The sequence below is a fragment of the Lepidothrix coronata genome, unplaced genomic scaffold, assembly GCF_001604755.1.
Source record: "Lepidothrix coronata isolate B3197 unplaced genomic scaffold, Lepidothrix_coronata-1.0 Scaffold7, whole genome shotgun sequence".
NCBI lineage: Eukaryota > Metazoa > Chordata > Aves > Passeriformes > Pipridae > Lepidothrix > Lepidothrix coronata.
The window spans coordinates 10,168,740-10,191,169 of NW_016690187.1; the positions used below are offsets into that span (position 1 = coordinate 10,168,740).

A 22,430-nucleotide genomic window follows, 5' to 3' on the forward strand; every position below is an offset into this window, starting at 1 on the left:
CTTACTGTTCAGCTTGAAATGGACACAGGGAATCTGGTGCAAGCTCTGTTTTGAAGATTAAATGTTTTTGATGATTAATACATCTAGATTAACAAATGATTTCAGCATTTCCAGACATTTGTATCCTTTCATTGTAGTCTTTCTGCAGTCTGTCCATTAGTATCTAAGCCAGGATACACCACCTCAGGAAGAACCTTATGAACATTGAATAGTGGAACTTAATTACCTTCCATATGTCGTATATTACCCTTCAGTTGATACCTCTGCAAAATAAATTTGCCTTTATTGCAAATTCTGTTCAAGTTACTAGCTTCAGCTTCCAAGACTGATTTCTGCACTACTGTTGCCTAGGCAGAGGTACTCCATTTTGTATTTATGCATTTGAATGTCCTTCATCAAGTGTAGTACTTAATAAACTGATAATAAAAAAATGTAATTCTTATTTTTTAGGTACATCTCCCTCATGACCAAAGTACTTCTGAATTCTGTTTCCAAAGTGTTTGCAGTGTCCTTATATTTGAAGTATTTTACACAAACTTGAAGTGTTTTTCACATCCTATGCTGTATTGTAGTTACCAGTACAGATTACAGAACAAAATACTTCCTGATAGCAGACATTGATGACTATTAAGAAACTATAAAGAATTGAAATTATTGTATAGTGGTCTTGCATTGTATCTTAATTTGTTTTTGAGAGTGACATGAAGGTAACTGTCACAAAGCTGTAAAAAGGTGGCCTATCACTTGTTAGTTCCATCTTAACCAAGAAATGAGTTAAATAGTTAGGGGAAGGAAATAGGTTGGATTGACAAAGTGAGGTTGATGCACTGTTTAATTGCCTTCTCATTATGACTGCAAAAGTGTATACTTGCCGTATCTTATGATTATAATTAGATAGAGACAAACACAGTAATTCTGGCCCATCTTTGTTTATTTATTGCTTCGGTTCTCTAGTACTGCTTACTCCTTAAATTAATTAGCTCATTATAATAGCTCAGGTAGTCACTCATTATTCAAATTACTATTTATCCTTTTCGTTACTAGATCTGTAGCTTCATTTAACTTTTAGTTTTTGATACAGCTGTTTTGGTCCCTGGCCTTGTTGCCAGTTTACCCTCCTCATAATCTGTCTACTACTCTGTGTGTAATACATTTTCTTTAAAAGGTATTATCAAGTTTCTTGGTGTTCCTCTTCTTTAAACGTTGATCCCTGTGAGTCACTGCTTATATTTCCATAAATCTGTTCAAGTCTTTTTTTTGTTGTCCTTTGTTCAGCTGATTTCGCTGTTAGCCAAATTACATTCCAGTTTCACATTATCAGTGAATTAGCCAGGAAAAAAAATTAAAATAACTAATATCCTTTTTCACTCTGCCATATAAAACATAAATTTCTTGTCTCTGATGCATTCCAAGATCTGTATCTCATTCAGTTGTTTTCCAAATGGATATCTAGTTAAGGTGATTTTAATTCTATCAAATGCTTTGATAAATATTTGCTGAAGATACTGCTACCAGTATTTTCTGATAGATGCAGATGCTCATCTAAGACACTGTTGTTCTTACCTCCTAGTCGTGTGATTTATTACACCATCAGTAAAATGACAATTATATCAGTTTTGTTTTTATTTCTTTTGTGACCATACAGTGTATCCATGCAGATAAAATGAAGTGTAATAGCTGATCTGGGCTGTGTTTGGAAAATGCTTTTTCTTTTAAATACAGTCTTTAGTCTTGGTGGGGGATGTTCAGAGAGGCTTATCTGATTTTTATTAAAAAAACTGATAAAACCTTTTTGAACTGATGTGCAGAGGTAACTGGGGAAATGTGATGTATAAATACGATATCTGTTGGTCTGCTTTCACTTTGAAGGCCAAAATGAGAAAAATTCTTTGTGTACAAACCCAAATCCACATGTACCAAATTCTTGTTTTCCTAACCTAGCAAGACAATACAGAGCTTGCAACTGCACTTACTTGTTATTTTTTGTAATATTCTAGGTCATTATATTCTTCTAGTAATTAAATTGAGATGGACTGTTATTTATGAGGACTACTGTTTTGAAAGCCTAGCCTTATCTGTGTTTTGCTGAAGAGGTTTGGAGTTGTTGGGGGGAAAAAGCCCATCGCCTTCAAGCTTTTTCAGTTAGCAAGGCTGGAAATATGAATATAGGTTAGATTGTTGTCTTAGCTGACTCCAATGGCCAGGTACTGAGACATTGCAAGGAAGAACTACATACAGGCATCTCTGTACTAGAGACCTCCCTGTAGAGGGAACCATACATGGAAGTTTTGTGGGTTTAGTTAACATTTCTCTAGAAATTTTGATTCAGAGATGATCTAGTTATTCAGATGAGCGTCACAGATGAGTGCTCTCCCGCAAACTGATGCAGTGCTGGAATTTAATGCTTTGAAGCAAACAGTTTGCCTTGCGACTAGTTGTTTCACTTCAAAGTATTTGTTCTGCCTTACTATATGGAGGAGAACAATCCAGCATTGTAAGAAAGGACATTTTCTTTTAATAAAAAGATGCTCAGCTGATGATGACTCTTTCATTAAAATGCCCTTCTTGCCATGCTGTGTTCAAAAGATCTCTGAATAAATCAGCCTTAGTAAATTTCTAAACAAACATTGTAATTTGGGATTATTTCACTATTGGGGGCTTTTTTTTTTTCCTTCCCTCACTACTGTGAATTTATTACTTTGGGGAAAATAATTTGTTTTAAGAATGTAGAGCGATACAGTCAATACATTTTAATTTTCTGTCGCTGAATGAACTAAAAAGAAAAAATCTCTGCAATAGCCTATTATCTGTCTTAGAGAAAATTAAACCCTCTTTTTTTTGAAAATTGAAAAATTTTAGTAGTCTCCAGCACTTTCAGCAATATTGGCTTTTTAAACCCATTCTGTGCAATCATTTCATTTGATTTTTCATTGGATATTTTGCTATTCTCAAATAAAACTGAAATGGTTTTGAATGTTCTGGGGTTTTATTTGGCTTAAAAGCAATCAAAATTCAGAATTTACTGTGCCCTCTCAAAATATCCACCTGTCAAACTTCTTATCCCCCTTGCAAGTCACAAGTGCTCTGTAGTTAACCAATTTTTCTATGCAAGAATGAAATGACTGTTACTTGTTGTGAGAATGGTGGATTAGCTGTTCTATTAATCTGTCTATAATGTTGACTGTTTTATTTGTCTTGGTAGGCCTCAACAAATAACGAGAGTTCAAATCACAGCTTTGGAAGTTTGGGATCTTTAAGTGATAAAGAATCAGAGGTAAGTATATGGTGCAGATTCATTATTACCTCAGAATTTTAATTATAAGTCATATTTTTATATTCTACTTGGATGCCTTATTTTGTATAGAAGCTTTTAAAATAAAATACAGACTACTCGGCTAGATAGAAAAAAAGCAAAAACTACTAAAAGACACCATCTCTTGGAGGAGGAAACATGACTGGAAAAAGACAGTTTCTTTGGATTTTTGGTCATGAAACAAGCTGCTTCTGCTTCTTTATTATCTGTCCTCATGCTGTTTGTGTACATGCATCTCTTGGAGCTGAAAATGCTTAAACAGTTTGCTGTCTTTCATTTCATAAGTAATAAGTGTTTCATCAGCACAGATAAACTTTGACTAGTCTTTGGCTGAATCTTAGAAAATACTCTGAAAACTAGTTTGTTATGTTTTCTTTTAAAATATGGATTTATTTCAAGAACAGACAGTAGCCATCACCTGCATTTTTAAAAGCTGCAGTTGTCACTGTATTTTCTTACCTGAGACCATTCTGTAATGCAAAAAAGAATTCATACTTTTATTAGGTTTTAATGTGCAGAGCCCAGACTTCCCTTGTGTAGAAGATCTTCCTCAGTGATGAGCATCGATATTGTTGCAGTAGTGCAGCTCTTGGGATTCACCTGTTTTGGGGTTGGTGTGTCCCTCTGAGACTTTTTTGGGGGTACATCACACATTGCACGGACGAGATTATACTCACTCTAACCAAGAGCATATTTCTAGCCTAGGCCAGACCTGTGTTGGAGTGTGTGTCATGCTGGAGGGAGAGTTGTTTGGAATGTGCTGTTGATGTTGTTTTCACATATCAAAGCTTTACTTTGGGACTTAATTGTTCATTTGCTCAGTTGCTACGAAACACTATCTGATGTTTGCTTTGATACTGGGCTGCCCAGCAAGTGAATTTAGTTGGTTCCCAAAACTGATACCTTATTTATAAAAGTTCTGTATGTGTGATTTGTTTTCCTCATTGGAAAAGTGTCTGCTGTGTTTTTTTCCCCCTCACCTTTCCCAGCTGGATTATGCATTCAGCTGCATAGACTATTTTCTTAACCAGAAGATTCTGTCTGCCTGTTGTTTTTATTCATGGCTCTTCGTAGAAATACTTTGGGCAGTGATGCAGTCCTGGTGTAGTTGTGGGAATGGAAATGTGCTGCAGTAGCCTGAAGGCTATGATGCATTATTGCAACTCCTTGATAGAAAAACTTGTCCTTGAGTATTTCAGGGATCTCAGAACACTGACTATATGTGTAATAACTTTTTGGTGTAGGAAAATGTTATTTTACAGTTGTATACATGAGATGCAAAGGCAAGGTTTTTCTGAGGCATGTAAATTTGAAAGTCTCTGCATAGTGTTTTAACCTCAAGAGAGGTTTGTGCTTCTAGGTAGGGATAATTTGGTTTTTTAAATATTCTAAAACTTGTGTTCTAAAATAGAAATAGACTTCTTTTTCTAAAATATCCTGCATAGAAGTCCAGTGCTCCATTGCACAGTGCAAGATGAGTCTTAATGACATTGAGTAGTGAAATAGGATTTCTTGACTTTTTTTAATTGTAATAGCAAATATGTTTGTAAGTTTTTACAGTTTTGTTCTTAAAATTGCATCTGACTACTTATATGCTGTGATACTATGAAAAGTATACTGTAGTTCTTCATTGTGGAATTTTTTTTGTTTTGTTTTGTTTTTTGTTTGTTTTAGTGATGTGACCTTGAAGCTTTCACAATAACAGTGATGGTAGTGTGAAAATACAAAGACCTGCTCATTCGGGAAGCAGTGCCATCATTTGATGTTGAGAGAGCACTGTTGTATTACAATAGGTTTGGGGAGAAAAAAAAATAGAAATGCAAATCTCAGAATCATTGAAAGTAATTTCTAGCAAGAATGTCAGTTTCTGATCAAATTGTGATGGCACATTCATGTCATTATTATGTGCTTTCATCATGAAGTGGCATGTGAAAAGAAAGTGAGTCTTTCATACTTAGTTTTTAAAACAAGGAAGGCTTCCCACACATGCCACTTTTTGTTTCTCTGGTGTGATTTTTTTCCTTTTTTACTTTTTCCATAAACTATTGCAGAAAATGCAACTGTTAGAATTATAGTCTCTTTTTTTTCTGTCTGATGGATGTATGAAGATGGGCAGATTACTTGAATAATAGTTTTAATAGGGCTAAACTTTGATCTGCAAAATAACTTGAAACCAGGCTTTATTCTGGATTCAGTACAGCATTGAGCAATAAACATTAGCTGAATGTTTGATCTTGATATCCAGACCAGTACTCCAGTTTCTTTTTAAAGGTATACGTTATTTTATTAAATGCTTTGTTTCTGTGGTGCATGGGTCTTCAGTGTTTATTAGGTACTTGTAGTTAAGATACGAATCCTAAATTGGCTACCTCAGGTTGTGAACAAGTGCCTATGATAGTCTTCCAATATTTTGGACTTCCCTACCATTCCTCATGAAAGTAGATTGCTCCTCCTTGTTTTGATGGCAAATACATTCTTTTATTTATAACTAGTATTTTCTGTTCTCTGTAGATAATGAATTATTTAGGGGAGGACAGCTTTGTCTGTGGCTTGATTTGTCCAGTTTGATTAGTTATTTAAATGTTTTGCTCAGCTTGCTTGTCGCTGTTTAGTTGCTACAGATTCCAGTAGTACCGAACCCTCATTATAAATGTAATTTCAGAAGTAACTAAAGTTTTGATCTAATTAGAATTTAAAATATGTCACAGGGGAAAACAGCATTCCTGTATTTGTTTGCTGTAGTTGTAAAGCTTTAGGGCAGGGTAGGATTTAGGAAAAAATGATAGTGGAAAACTAGGGACTCATTCATTATGCATATGAAAAAATCTTAACAACTAAAACATCATAGCTATTAAGCATACTAAAGATTTAAGTGTTGAGATACAAAAAAAAAGTTTGATTTTATTGCACATTATTTTTTTTCTTCTACAAAAATAACTTCCTGAATTATCTTGTTAACAGTTCTACAATAATGATAAAGAATATTTAACTATATATAAAATACATAAAAATACTTATCTGAGTGTTTATTAAAAGGAGATTAACTAGTTCATAATTGGTACTTAGAAATGTTTACTTTATAAAACAGGATGTGAAAACCCAAGATTTAAAATTATAAATGTAAAAAGAAGACTCAGGGAAGCACAGTGAATTGAGGGGAAAACTAGAATCAAGACCACTATGTGTGAAGCTCTGCTGATGTGCCAATCTGTGTGTGACTTTAACAGAACTTTACAATCTAGCATTGGATAACCTCAAAACTGTTTTGTCTTGCTTATGAAATAGTAGGATTTTAATCTAAATCTTGGTTATATATAAACACTTCTGAAGTGACAGAAAGTAGCTTCATTTATTAGGAGAATACTCTCTGGCTTCATTAGTCCTCAATTTCTTGTAATTCATATGATTCCACTCATTAGGAAGGATTTTGGAGAATATTTTCTAGTGATTGATGTATGCTGTACATTACCATGTGAATTTTGTGCTTAGGAAAGGTGAACATGACCTTGTTGGGTAACCTCATTAATAACCTCATTAGTGTGCTAATACTTTCTAGTTTGGAAGGTTAAATTAAACACTGAAAGAAATCAGAAGAGCTTAAGGAAATAGACATTTATGAATTATTTGAGTTTTAAAACTATAAACCTCTTTAAATGTCTGGTTTTTAGATACAAGTCACAGCAGTTGGAAGCTAATTTTGGTGGGGGAAATCTTAAATGTTTTGTCATTAATTAGCTTTTAAACAATTTTTTTTTTTTTTGCTTTCTATGATACATAAAACTGACTACATTAGAATGTAACTGCAAAATTAAAAGTTGGAAAATAAGAATAACATCAAAATTCTTGGTCAGGTAGTTTCAATTTTGTTTATGGAAAAATAGCTTAATATTACCTATTTACCTGGCAGTAAAAATAGCTTAATATTACCTATTTACCTGGCAGTAATTGTAAATTATTAAAGTAGTATTTCTAATCTATGCATTCTGCTTTTAGAATTGTACAGTCTTGAAATAACTTAATTTCCAGGAGTCTGTGTTGTATAGTTTGCTAATGTATGATAGCACTGGAAAAGATGCAAATGTATTTAATTTGAACTTAATTTGTAGCCTGATAATACAATTATAATACAATGCAGTTATAATTGTAGAACTTCCAAAGATGTTTTTATGAAGCTATCCACGTAACTCTTGTAACTTAAATACGTGGTATAAGTAAGAAAGACCTTTCTTGTTCTGCTGGTTCTTTTATAGACTCAATTTTCTACGGATCACAGGTAGCTTAAAGTGGTTCTTGCCAAAATAAATACTTTATAATATTTGTAGTAAATTTATATAAGAAGATATCCGCCTGAAGATTTTGGAAATGAAACATCCTTGAAATGCTTTTAGTGATGGTTGAAATTTGAATTGTGATATAATTTGCTGTGTTGAGAAAGCATATTTGGAGCACAAAGTGACATACAATAAAATGATAAAATGATCATATAATGAAAAAATGAAGTATCTGATCACTAATCTCAAGTTTAGTCTAAAATATTAGGGACCTTTGATTTATTTATGTTAAAATGGCTCCTGTGCTTTCTCCAGTTACATATGAGGCACCATGAAGACTGAATACACACACACACACACAGAGCTGCAGTATGTTCTTCTTGAACCAAAGCAGCTTTTATCATTTAACTTAAACTGGGGAGACTAGCTGGTTTGAATCCTCAGATCAAAGAAGAGCAAATATAATTTAGAGATGCTTCTGATCACAGCCCTTTCTTGTTATCTGTGTTGTACGTGCTGATTGTAATTTCTAGGCAACTGTATATAAAAATTTATTTTAGAATTATTAACAGATTTGTATTTTTTCACTTATCATTGATGGTTTTCTTACACTTACTTGAGATAAAAATATAATGGGGAGGGGAGGATGACACTTTACAAGTGCATAGATATTAAAATTTTGAGCAATTGTTCTCTATTTTTTCCTCTTTTTCTTTCTTTTTAATCCTAAGAAGATTCTAGAAATCTATACAGTTTTTATTAGTTTGGAGATGTTTTCTGCACTTCTGAAAATGTGCAACATTATTGGCTTCCTATTGAAGCACTAGAACTTTAAAAACCAGATTATTAAGTATTAAGCTTTAAAACACCCACACTAAAATATGGAGATCTTGATAAAATGTAGTCATAAATGAAACAAAATTAGGTGTTCATAAACCCTGGAATGAATGAAAAGGTATAATTGCTTAAAAGTTAATATGTGGAATTGCCTTTTGGGAAATAATTTAAGAATTATTTTGCACTTTCTTAAATATCTCTTCTAGCTTGTACTTACCTGATTGACCAAAGATCATATTATCTACTTTAACTACTATCTGAAATTGCATGTCTGCTTAATTGTGAAATCATGTTTTATGAATGAGGATTTAAATTTATTTTGCAATAATATAACAGTAATATAAATAAATAGAAATGCTGTTGCATCATTTTCTTTTTGTTGTTTGTAGACTCCAGAGAAGAAACAGTCAGAACCTTCCAGAGGAAGAAAAAGAAAAGCAGACACTCAGAGTGAAAGCAGCCAAGGTAAACTAAATTGTAAATTACTTAGATAATGATTGCATGTAACAAAGTTTTGACTGTTAGCCTTAAAAATTCTGTGTTTTTGCTTGTGTAAGACAGGTGTTAGGTTTTGGATGATAAATTACATATTCTCCTCCCCCTCCTGTTTGTCACTGAAAGGGGTGGGCAAGTAAAACATGAATTGACCTGGTAATAACCCAAAAGAATCATGAGCTACTGCGTCTATAACTTGCAGCTGTGATACAACTCTGTGTTCTTTTTGAGAATTATAGCAGCTCTTCTCATGCAAAATACTTTTGTGGTTTGTATTTCTTTTCAGTAGGTAAGGGGAAAAAGGGGTTACAGATTACAATATCTGACTGCTTGTTTTACAGGTATATACAAAAATTGAGTTTTATTCTTCCTTTTCTGTGGAACACTGTGGTTGTCTAGAGAGATGGGGAAAGAGGAATGAGACTGATTTCTGATTTAATATTTACAAAGTTTATTTTTGTTGTTCCTCTCTTTAGTGTGACTTTTGGGGGAGGAATGATGGAAATTGAACCTCAAGACAAAAATTCATCAAAGGGGAGAGGAAATAGTTCTGATAATATCAGTATTAGCTTTTTTGTTTTATTCTAACTGAGCTAGAAAATGTCACTTCAGATATATATCAATGGGCTCCATATCTGGAAGTCTTCATCATGCAACATGCTATTATCAGAAGAATTATGTAGTTTGACTAAAATTGATTTCTTTGTGTTACTTTGTAGACACCTGCTTTGTTCAAAGAACCTGAATGAAATTTCCTATTTCCATTGTTCTAATAGCCTATCCTTCCTGTTACTAATAAGGATTGAAATTAAAGATGATGGAAGTTTCAGGAACTTTTTAACTTAGAAAACATGATTTTAATGTCTTATAATTACTGTTTTACTGTCAGCAGCAGTGAAACTAAATAGTCTGCACTGCAATGTTCTCAAGGAACTGGCCTAAGAAACTGCAGCCTGTTGGAGTGGTACAGTACGGTTCAAGCACAGCAATACTGCTATTGTGTTGAAAAAAAGAAACAAGAGATCAATCTCTTGTATATTGCATAGCCAGGATATTGACTTTGTAATGTGTAAAATAATCCATAAATGTTGAAGAAAAGTATTGTTTAGAAGATGGAGGTAATTGGAATGTGGGATAAAATCAGTGTAAATCTATTCATAATTGGCTGTGCCAAAATAATTTGATGTATTTCTTCAGTACAGAGTTCTGTTACATTACATCAAATAGATTTTTCTGTACTGAAAAGGAGTGCAGTCTGTCTCATTTATCTGCATGAAAGCAAATTTTAATTTGATAAAGCAATGCATGAGAATTAAACATGAAGACAGGAATCACTAGCAGAATTATAGGGTAGGTAAAGAACTGGCTGGAGGGAAGTAGCAGCAGTATATACACCAACTGGGTAACTACTGGAGAAGTTAGCTGTGTACTGTTTAGGTCTTTGAATTATTTTATCTAATTTTTCTGTTAAAAGTCTTTGCACAGACAGGACTGACAAATGTTTCTGTTTCTTCATGTTATTTCTTAGTGACAGAGCGTTATGCAGCAGTGCCAATATAGTCACATTGGACTGGAATTCATCAGGGCTGGAACAGTAGAAAAGCTTGAAAATCTTTGCTAAAAGGTCCAGAATTACATTTTTGGATCTGTAGGCAATGGTCTCCTAATTTATTGCAAAAATTTCTTTCTATAAAGTAAAAAGCTTTGAACAATAGTCCGTTTCCAAGGTGTCTCCTAATAGGTAGCGTCACCTGTACTAGAGACAAATACAGTCTTGAGATTTATTGGTCATCCTAGGGCCAAATAAAAGAAAGCATTTGTGCATCAGGTAAGGTGTAGGAATGCCACATATGAGTCAGGTCCTCAAGTTGAAGAGAGATAATTCAAATTACTGCTCCTGAAGTGTCAAAATGTTTGAGATAAAGGAAATTCTGATCTCATTCTCTGGTGTTTATTTCCCTAGTCAACCCTGTGAGTTACCCAATTCTTAATCAGGTTAAGAGGACTGGAAATACTTGTCATCATCGATGCCCACACTGTTATTGGCACTTAGGGAAATCTTTGGGCAGAACATTTGGGAATAATAACTCGAGTAGAGTATATAATGCTAGTAGACTTGGTTAATTCAATATTCTGGAAGCGGGTGGACTTTGAGATAGTGCTTGAAAAGGGGAGGGAGTTAGAGCTAAAGGTTTGATCTGTAGGATAAGAGATGAGTTTCCTGTTATCTGGAGGAGGTCTAGAGTTACTGCTAAGTCTACACTAAGGTGGTTTAGGAATTGAAGTGTGACTTAATATCTGATTTCTCAATGAATGGAATACGCAAATCCCTTTGTTGTGACCAATCCTTTAGTTACCTACATAGGGACATCACATATTACCACATCAAAGAAAACCAACTAACAAGTGGTAAGATTTTGCTATAATTGCTTTATATGTAAAAATATAAGGCGCCTCTATAAGTAGTTTACTTAATCCATTCTAATGTATTTGTTGCAGGAAAGAATATTGGGGGACGTGGTCACAAGATTAGTGATTATTTTGAGGTAAGGATTTTGTGTATTTGTAAAATTTGCTTTGGTTTTAAAATTTACTTTTAGCTTTTCTGGATGCTACAGAATTTTGTTTGTAATGAACAGGTCTCTTGAGAGATTACACTTTTTTTCTTTATATAAAGTTCTTGAGTATTAAACCTTGAAGTAGAGACACAGTCGTCTCGGTGCAGCCTGAACTAAAATATGAAAACCAGTTTATTTCACGCTTTTCTTTAAATGACTAAAGGCTACACTAATAAAAGTAATACAATCTGATTTACAGATTCTGTGTACAGATGAACTGTATCATTCAGTAGATGTATAATGTATTTTGATAAGATTGACTAATTGGAGGGCCATATCTACTCTACAGTACCAAGGTGGAAACGGCTCTAGTCCAGTGCGAGGTGTACCTCCTGCAATCCGATCTCCTCAGAATTCACATTCCGCTCCTTCTTCTGTAAGTTTGTGAACTTCATAACTGCTGGACATAATTTTATAGTCTAAAAACAGGATAATTGAAAATAGTTTATATTCAAGGGAAGAGTTTTCAAAGGAAGGAGTCCTTGGAAAACATTCATTCTTTAAACATTAAAAAGAAAAAAGGATCAAACTACTAAGTATTAAAACTAAATTTTTCAGTTAACACTGAGACTTTGTTTTTATTAAATATCTTTTTAAAATACAAAGTAATTATGTAAAATGTTGAATAATGTTAAATATTATAATGACATCTATTCATAAGTCTCACACAAAAAAGAGGAGGTTTTTTCTTACTTGTGAGGAAACTGAACCCCTAACTTGGGACTTTAAAATTTCAGTTTTTGATAAATCATAATTTTAAAAAAATAATTGAATACCTAATTTACCTTTAAAATTCTCTTTGTTGGTCATGCTAACTCATTTTTTTTCCTTCTCATAAGCACAATTTCAGTGCTCAGCGTACCCACGTGTTATTCTAAATGGCCAAACAAATTTTGCCAGTTGCAGAAAAGATTTGTTTTCTCTGATGGTAGACCTCAGCTTTTATTCCATGTACTTTCAACTTCAGGCATCCTCTTGTTCTTGCCAACAGTATGGAGTGTAATACAGATTGTGGAATTTGGCTTGAAAAAAATCTCATTCACACAAACTATATTCATTAACAGGATTTGTGTTCTGATCTGCACTAGCTTCCCCTTTCTGGTTCTCCCACGGGAAATAACCACTCCGAAAATAACTCACATTATTCATGAGTTGTGAAAGCTCAGAATCAGAAAAATAAGTCTGTGTAAGACTGACATCACCTTATGTCAGTCTTGTATTGTCTTAAATCTTTCAGTCTGTTTCCCAAAAGTGACAATCCTAATTTTCTCAGTGAATATATTGCATCCTTTCTGAACTGCAAGTGATACATATCAGCATAGCAATAGCTCTCAATGCAGTGCTGCAAGTAGTAGCTTGTGTAATACAGATACCTTGTTTCTCTGTTCTTCCGGATTTTTTCTGCCACGAGTTGTAACAAGGCTATGTTCATAATTAAATATTACAGTTGTATCTAAAATATTTTGTTTTCATGCCTTTCAGGTTCGACAGAATAGTCCTTCTCCTACTTCATTAGCTTTCGGGGACCACCCTATCACACAACCAAAGCAGTTATCTATTAAAATTACTCAGGTAACTTTTTGAGTAGAGCTATCTTATCAGACCAGAGAAACAAAAAAAAGGTAGTTATGTTTATTTCATTGTCTTTTAACTTCTAAACTCTTAAAACCTTTCAAAAACTTTGCTTTTTACAATTACCGAAACATTTTCCTAATAAGTTCAACAGCTCATAATTTAAATCTCTCTGATTTGTTTTGTATTCTGAGCCTGCTTGGCTTCCAGCATTGCACTTCATATGTACTTAAATGACCGTGTCATTTGGTAGATTTTAGCTGTTGTGTGATCTTAGAAGTAGAGGCTGCTCTTTCAGGCACTATTTGAATTGACAGCTGCCATTGTCATATTGCATTTAAAATCTGACATTGAAGAAGAAAAATGAGGTGGTAATCAAAATGATCAAGAAAGAGTTCTGACATGACTTTCAAAAGCTGAAAGCAGCTGTTTTATCCTCTCTGCCATTTCTGTTGTGATCTGTTCTATCTTTCACATGTTAGTCAGAACAAGGTTACTTTACCTGTTGACCCAATATAGAGAATTTAAAGTAATTAGTTGACGTTTATGTTCTTGCCCTGTTTTAGATGCTTTTTTAATGAACAATAACTTCTCAATTAATTAAATCTTTTGATACTGTTAGTGGTTAGTCCCAACTGTTCACAGTTGCCCTCACGAAGAGGGAAAGCGGTTTTGAATAAGAACCTTCCATGACACTTCCAAAATGCATAAAAATAAGATGTGCTGGTCTTGTTGAATGTTTTAAACTAGTTTATTTCTCTGCCTAACAAACACGAGAAAAATAATGCTGTAGTTGTTAAAGGAAAGGATAAATATTTGAAAATGTTCTTTTTAGACTGATCTCACAATGCTGAAATTAGCTGCACTAGAAAGTAATAAAAATGAAGACTTGGAAAAGAAAGAAGGTCGTATAGATGACTTACTCAGGGTAAGTGTTAGACATGGGGTAAAGGTTATTTGTGCAGAACAACAGACAGTGAATATGAGGCAAATATTTTAAAATTTTTTTTAATTACTGTAGGGTTACCTAAATTAAAAGGTATAACAAGTTTTTTATTTCTGTAAAATTTTTTCTTAAATCTGAGAAGTCCGTATAATGAAATGTATAAGGTGTTTTTTCTGCTCTACTATGACTTGTTAATGAGTAAATATGTTTATAGACTTCCTGAAGGTACAAAGAAAGCTGATGCAGTTAGCAAGCAGTTGATTAATTCCTTGAGTTCATACTATAATTTCACCTAACAGGTGTTTTTTGGTTGTTCTAATTGAGAATAGCAGTTACCAATGGAACAACTGTTGGCAGTTTCAGAATGGAAATGATTGTGATGCAAATTATTACAGGCAATAAATAACTACTTTTTATAAGAAAACTATGCTATACTGTGCTCTAAGCTTTTTGGGGAAAAAAATCTTAATGCTTGTGCTCTTGGAAGAAGTGTTAGAGAGGTGATATAGAAATATGAAATACAAAACAAACCTGTATTTACAGGCTGTAGTCTGCTTAGTGTTTATATGTGTACACACCTATGTAGAACGCATACAAATATTAACCCATGCAATCATATATTATGAAATGGTACATGTGGACTGTTTGAACACATGTTCAACAGTATGGGATAGACAACCCTAAACACTTTTTAAAATTTTCTTTTAATCAAAATAATACTGCTGTGGGATTTTTAAGGTAATAAGTTAAATATAATTGGAACATAGGGAATTTGTTAAACTTCCCACTCAGATGATTAAAACTTTTATCATTGTGAAGTTTTTGTTTCCTTTTAAATTAAAAATGTTAGGATTTCGCATGACTTCAGCAATCAGATGTAAAGAATCTGGAGCTAAAATTAAACTTACAGTTTATCACTGGAGAGCTGGAAAAGAGATAGGTTCAGAGCTTTTATGTATTATTTGTATGCTGAATGCTTTGTAATACAGAATGCAGGACAGTGTACAGGAAATAAAAAAGGAAGCAAAGCATCCTTCTACAGATTGGGATAGATCTGTGAAATGAAATTTTTGTAGATAGATGTTTATGCACGTTCCTTACTTTAGTCATGTGAAGGTAGATACCTTTATTTTCTGTGAGAGCTGATTAAAAAAATAGTGTTTCAATATATCTTTTCATATTTTGTATGTATCTGTTAGGCTAACTGTGATCTTAGAAGACAAATAGATGAACAACAAAAGCTACTTGAAAAATATAAAGAAAGGTTGAACAAATGTATTTCAATGAGCAAGAAGCTTCTAATTGAAAAGGTAAGCTCACTGCTTTTAAAATCTTTTTGATAAAAACTGGGAGATTGCTCTAGAACTCCAATATGATTCCTTCATTTTCCCTTCAGCTTTTTTACATTAGTCTCTTGAGAATGAAACTATCCATGGATCTCTATCTGGCAGTGTGTTTATAAACCTGAATAGGAAAAGTAAAATGCTGAGCCTTTTTCAGATCATGCAAAATGTGCCCTTTTTAATTTAAGGATTTTCCCATCATAAGTAATTCGGCTATAGAAAAGCATAAAAGATAAGAATTTAGTATGTGATGTAGTTTCATGGACAAACTGTAAGATCACAATGGATTAAAGAATTTCTAAACTTAATCTGTTGTGGAGAGGAGACTATTAAAATCTCTTTGTGAGACACTTAAGTGGCTGAGATAATTTATGATGTAAAATGCCATGTTAGCTCAGAATTAATGGAAACAAGGGAATGAAAGTGACTGTTCACCTTCATACTACTATGAAAGAAATGTTTATTTGAAATTTAATGCCAATTATATTTCAACTAGCAGCAGTTTCTTAGAAGACAAAGATACCTTGTTTCTCTCCCTCTTCTTTAAAATAATCTTATTAAAAAAAAAGAAACATTAAGAAGAAGTGAATAGAAAATCAGCTTATTACAAATTAGGATACAAAAAAGTTTTAAGATGAACAGCCAGGTCTCTTCCCTAATGCTGGTTGCTGGATGCTGCAGTCAGATACAAGGACACAAACTGAGCTGTTGGAAGATTAGGGAGAGTTTCCTCACTAACATGTCACAAATAAATTACTGCAGTTCTTTTAAGTTCCATCGTGAGGGGAATGCAAGGAAAAGATGCATCAGATCTGTTCAGCATGATAGTAGGTGGGTACCTTCAGACTGACAATATCACAAGGGCCATTTGTTGTGAAAGGCCATGCAGGCCACTTCCTCATTCTAGGAGTCTGCACAAAGATCCTTCTTTCTGTCAACTTCTGACTTTTTTTGTGTATGTGTGATTTTGGGCCATAGAAATTTCTTATGAAGCAAGCATTTGTAACAATTAAAGGAGTTTCCTTTCATCAGGTGTTCACAGTGCTTTTTCTTCCTCTACTGAAGGAGACTTGGCAGATTCAATTGTTTGTCACATCCCAAGGATTCTTGTGGTATCAGTGACTGATTCTGAGAAGGGCATCTGCTTCTCTTACTGCAAGTGAATATCTGATTGCAGTTAAGCCTACCTACAGTGCATTCCCACATAGAAGTCCCTGACCCAAGTCAGCTCGGTACAAGTAGTAACATAGATGCTCTGTCAAGGAAGTTTCCAGGCTAAGTGTAGTAGGTGCACTCCTTCTGATATCTAAGTTGGCTCATTTTTTATAATAGACAGAATCTTAATTATATGCCTCTATAATGGTGATGCTCTATATCAGTTTTGCTGTATTTACAAATAAACTGTTAATTATGGAGAGCAGTGAACTTTATAGGAAAACCGAGCCAAACTCAGATTGATTTTTTTTTTGGTGCATAAATCGTCCTTAGTACTGATTCTGACAACTGCAGAGTTTGAGTTCTGTAGAAATTGAAGTAAATGGAGTAAAATACTACAAGATATTTTCATTTACTCTCCTTTTATCCCTGCTTTAGAAAGCTGTTGGAGGAAAAAACCTGAGTGTTTTATTGACTTTGTGAACACTTTAGTGTTACTAAATATGAATTTGTTGTTGTTGTTGTTTTCTTAGAGCACACAGGAGAAGCTGGCAAGCAGAGAGAAGAGCATGCAAGACAGATTACGCCTGGGGCATTTTACAACAGTTCGTCATGGTGCTTCATTTACTGAACAGTGGACAGATGGCTTTGCATTTCAAAATCTTGTGAAGTTAGTCAATGCTATGTTCTTAAAATTCTCACTAATTGTTAGTTCCCTCTAGTGGATTTTTTTATTACTAATGTTCTAGGATTGGAGCAGCTTTTCATATGTTGTGTTTTGCTTTGCCTTTTGAAGACTGAGAATACAGTACAGAACTCCATTAGTCAACTGAGGGAATACAAAGGCTGAGTGTCTTTGAAAGACAGTTTGGTTTCACTTAGTTTTAACTATCCTTAGAAAAGCGTGAATGTAGTAAATAAGTAGCACGTAATTATTCATCTCATCTCATAGAAAGAGCTATAAAACTAATCAGTGATTTTTCAGGAAGCTAAGCATGTATCACTGGTGGTCATCGGGGCGGATGAGGTCTGTGAAGTTCTCATTGGTCACTTACATGTGCTGCATCATCACAGTAGCAGTTTTTTGAGGCATCCTGCTGCTCCTCAGTGCCACGAAGGAGGAGTGACAAATCTGGCAGCCTCGGATAGGGTTTAGTGCAAGTGGATGGGGGAGAGCAACCACCTGGAAAAGAGATGCTGCAGCAGGTATTTCAGCAGAGAAAGAGCCAAGGGAAAGGGCTCTGGGAGGCAGTTGGAGATGGTGGTAAAATAATTACACAGTACTTCAAAAGGTGTTATTTGGTAATGAATTTGATTCAATCTTTGGAGGTATAGATAGATATAGAGAGAGGTGTTTAAAAGGTAATTCACCAAGATTTCAGTTTTTGAAGGGCAGCATGTAGTCTTAGCATTACGTGATTGCTTAGGGCATTGTTTTTATAAAACAATCTTAAAAACAGAGACTGTAGGTGAGTTTTGCATAAAAGCTGTAATTGTCATACAACCAAACTGATAACTTATTTGGCAACCGATCAAATTCAGTATTTGGGCTATAAAAATCAGGTGTAATCTCTATTGATTCTGTTATGGGGTTTTTTGATGGTATAAAAGAAGGTATCTACTAGCTCAGATATATTTTTTTTTCTATTACTAGTGCAGAAGTGATGTGTAACACTTTCAAAAACACAACAAAACAACCCAAAACAAACCACCACATATTTAAAAAGTAAATTGTGCCATAACTTTAGCAAAATGTTTCCACCTCATGAAGAACACCGGTGTTCTTTTTCCTAGGAAACATTTTCACACATACAGTAAGTTTTCTAAAATTTCTAAATGCCTTACCAGTTAAAAAGATAGTTCTTTAAAAAATGCAAATGGATCAAACTTTAATAAAGCTTTTTTTCGGGTTTACAGGCAGCAAGAATGGGTGAATCAACAAAGGGAAGACATTGAAAGGCAAAGAAAGCTCCTGGCCAAGCGAAAGCCTCCAACTACAAATAATTCTCAGGCACCATCTGCCAATTCTGAACCCAAGCAGAGGAAAAATAAAGCTGTGAATGGGGCAGAAAACGATCCCTTTGTTAGACCCAATTTACCACAGCTGTAAGTTTAACATTTCAATCAGTCTTTTACATAAATTCTCAGATATTGTCTGTGTGGTTCTATTCAAATAACAGCATAAAAAGACACTCAGTATATTCAGCAGCTATATTCTCACTGAGGACTTGCTGATGTTAGGGAAATTTGCACCACTGTCTATGAAGTTGTTGTACAATTGCACAATTTATTTTTGGTAAAGTCATCAGAGAAAGGACCATTCTGTGTTTATGCAACGTTCCTTATGTTTTCCTGATCTAGAAGTGTCCTTATCCTGGCTGCCTTCTCTTATAATGTCACTGATACCTTTTGAACTTTTCCACGTTGGTTTAAGAGCTTCTCCTTCAGTTAGAGATCATTTTTTTCCATGTAATAGTATTTAGTTGACAAGAAAAGCTTTTTTTGGCCTTTAATATTTGAAGATGTGTCTGAAAACATATGGAAAAACCACCTTCTGAATGCTAGATCCTGAGACCAGCTGTCAGAAGTTACTGATCCCATTTCACATATTGACAGTGTTGAAATGTTTTGTCATTGAAACATAAAAATTGAGAGCTATTAGAGAACTCTCTTTTTTCAAGGGATATTTTTTTCCTGTGGGCAGGAGTAGTATAATTCAAGACACAGAAATGTGTTCTTGACATTTAATTTTAATATTTTATGAAGTTGCTGCTTGAAGATACTTGTTATTACCTTGATGCTAAGAGGCTGCAGCTGATAGTGTATCTGTTCCTAGTTTGTTTTTAAATAAAGAGTAAGTAACTAGGATTAAAAAGACTAACAAATTGTTAGTAACTGTGTTACTTTGCAGAAGTAAGCCACGTGTGGTCACCTGTCACCTTTACTTGTGGAGGTAGTAATTCATATCTCCAAGGGTGGGGGGTCTATAAATTATTCTGGTTAGATTTGCAAAATAGATACGTTTGGACCATCGAGTTGAAGACAGCTGCATGTGTTTTGCATAATGCATCGTTCTTAAATTTCACATTGTGAAGTTATTTTGCTGTGACAAAAATATGAAAATGCAGTAGTAAGGCTGGCAATGTAAGCAAGTCTTGGTTAGTGTTAGTCCTGTGTTTTGGCAGAGAGCTGAAGGGCCATTGCTCAGTGTGATTCTTCAGTACTGCTTAATGCCTGTGTTTCTTCTTAGACCATAATTAATACTTCTGAATAGTATGGTAAATATTACTGTCATGTTAATTTGAATGTAATCCCTCCTGTTATTAGAAGTAACATTTAAGTAATGGGAAATACCTGGCAAATTACAGAACTCTTTATTTGCCAGCTTTTGGCCAGTTAAATTCCCATAATCTTACTGCTGCTTTGAGAGGTGATAAAATATAAATTTGGGAAAAAATACAGAGGAGATGTTTAGGACAAGATGAATTCCTGATAATAAACTTCAGAATATTTTGTGGTGTTACACAGTGTTAAATCGTTTCCAATTTACTAAAGACACTTCAAATTTTCATTTCATTTGGCTTAACCTGTTGCATGTTAAGTGGCACATGAAAATGCGTGCTGGTTATGGAATTGCCAAGAGAACAATCAAAATTGCCCTTTTGTATCCAATACTAGCATAAGTGTAAGCAGTTATTAAATCAAACCGTTGCGCCTTTTAAGTATCCTAATTTGATCATTATATAATCCAGATATCAGATTTACTTCCCTGTATGATAAGCTTAAAAATTTTGTTTCAGACCTTTGAGAAGATCTGTAATACATCTTGGGATCACAGAATCATTTAGCTACATTATGCTCTTAGGCCTTTCCTTTAATGTTTCAATTTGGGATTTGTTATAACTTTGTATACTAATATTATGTGTTGACTCCTCTCTGCTTCTCAGTACAGAATTAAATGTTTTGAGTATCTTGGCAAAACATTAATTGTGCACTTCCATTTTAGAGTAGATTTGTCATCTGCTGTATGTGATTCTCTCCTGTTACGTTGTGCTTATCACATTGTGCTTATCATTACTTCATAGTGATCTTAATTGGTATAGCCAAATGGAAAAGGTTCTGTTTATATGAAGCATGAGGAAATGCAGAGCTGCTTGAGATTAATGAACTAAACTAGTATTAAATCAGTACAACATATATACAAGTGATCAGACAGGTCTATTTTAAACATACAAACAACTTGCTAGAGGTTGTTACCAACAGGTGTCATTACCACTGCAGTGTTTGCTTTAGAAAATGTCTCCAGCTTCTGGTATTGACAAAATGATTTATGGCTTTGTAACAATCAGCAGTATTGAAGCTTTTTCTGAAAACAGGTGTCAACTATTTTGAAACAGACTGGAGGTGTTGCCTGAGGCATTCCTAATAAGGGAATTGTTTTAGTTTAGCTGAATATACTGTAGTCTCTGATGCACATGTAAAAGCCAAGTTACTGGTATAAAAGTGGCCATCTTGCCAGTATCTTGTGAGTGTGGGTTGGTGTTTTAAGTAACATGCAACAGATGAGTCTAAACACTGTTCTGGTTTTCCATAATTTTTTCGCCTTTTGTGGCCTAAGCCAAAACTAAAAAGTAGTTTCAATTTTGAGAGTTTTCTACTGAGCAAAGTAATTTTATTAGTCTTACATGAAAAGAATAAATTGAAATTTATTTAAAGAAAAAACATTTATTTGAAATAGAGGTTGCCTCCTTAGCCCTGGAAAAAGTCTTGTTTGAAAACTATTCCAATTTCTTTGGAGACATGAGAGATGAGTCTGTGAGATTATAATGCTAGTCCTTCCTCTGCAGCTTCAGCCGTTTCAGTTGTATTCACTTCCCAGTCACCTCTTCCAATGCTTCCCAGTTCCTCAATGGTAGCCTGCATGCATCCTTGTCCCTGCATGCAATTCGGAATAGGAGAACAAGAGAGAGCTGGCAGAGTTTGTTACTGTAGCTGAACAAATGCATCATTTAGAGGGAGCATTCTGTTCTGTATAGAACAAATAAAAATATTTTCAGAAACTTTTTCAGGCTGAAGTGCCAACAATGTGTCTGGGCTTTACTGGACAAGTAAAGACAGCTCCTTTCCTGGGGCAGTTTCTTTCTAAGGCAAACATGGAAACAATGGGTGAAAAGACATCGTGAAAGGTTTTGACTTGGTCAGTATTTGTTCATCCTTGTAGAAACTTGGGGAACTAGAGCGAGAATAACGTTGGACCAGAAAAAATGAGCTTCAGAAATTGAGGCCAAAAACTTGTATTGGATGTGTATATGACTGTTTGGGAGCATGGCTGCATTCTGCTGTGCCCGTGTATCCAGAATGATATTCCAACTAGGAGAAGAGATGCTTGTAAATGTACCAGGGTTGATTATCGTGAAAACCAAGGAACACTTAGCCAATTTGGTTTTTTGTCTTGTCTGTACCCACTAGTAAGAGTGTTTTGGTCATAGAAGAAGGTTTTGTCTGAACTTGTGAGGAAAAAGTGAAAAGAAGACTACTTATGTCTACCCATGCATATTGTGTCAAAACCTTTGCTAATTTGAAAAAAAAAAAGTTTGAATTGGTGATAATCAAACCTTTCAGGCCAGGAAAGTGGTTCTCTTTCTTCCAGCAACAAGGAAAAGTGGCACATCATGGCCCTACCCATCACAGGAAAATGATACTACATACACAGAGTATGTCCAGTGCGCTTTTGGGAATTTCAGGAATTCATTGCATGTGTTTTAGAGTTTATTTGGCTGCAGACAATTAAAATACAATTGCACAGTAATTTCGAGAAGAAAAGATACATGGTCAGGACCAGATTGTTGCCACATTAATCCATGCAACCTCTTCCCAGCT

At 34.3% G+C, this 22,430-nt stretch overlaps 1 protein-coding gene across 2 annotated transcripts in view; it reads left to right on the top strand.

The window, feature by feature from the left end:
- TLK1 (tousled like kinase 1) overlaps positions 1–22,430 on the top strand; it is a 68,492-nt gene that overhangs the window by 26,015 nt on the left and 20,047 nt on the right. For both annotated transcript variants that reach the window (XM_017835606.1, XM_017835616.1), the window contains exons 3-11: positions 3,203–3,274; positions 8,811–8,886; positions 11,416–11,462; positions 11,824–11,910; positions 13,017–13,106; positions 13,942–14,034; positions 15,252–15,362; positions 17,084–17,220; positions 18,468–18,656. In XM_017835606.1, the coding sequence (XP_017691095.1) occupies positions 3,203–3,274; positions 8,811–8,886; positions 11,416–11,462; positions 11,824–11,910; positions 13,017–13,106; positions 13,942–14,034; positions 15,252–15,362; positions 17,084–17,220; positions 18,468–18,656 (902 nt within the window). The remainder of the gene's footprint in view (positions 1–3,202; positions 3,275–8,810; positions 8,887–11,415; positions 11,463–11,823; positions 11,911–13,016; positions 13,107–13,941; positions 14,035–15,251; positions 15,363–17,083; positions 17,221–18,467; positions 18,657–22,430) is intronic.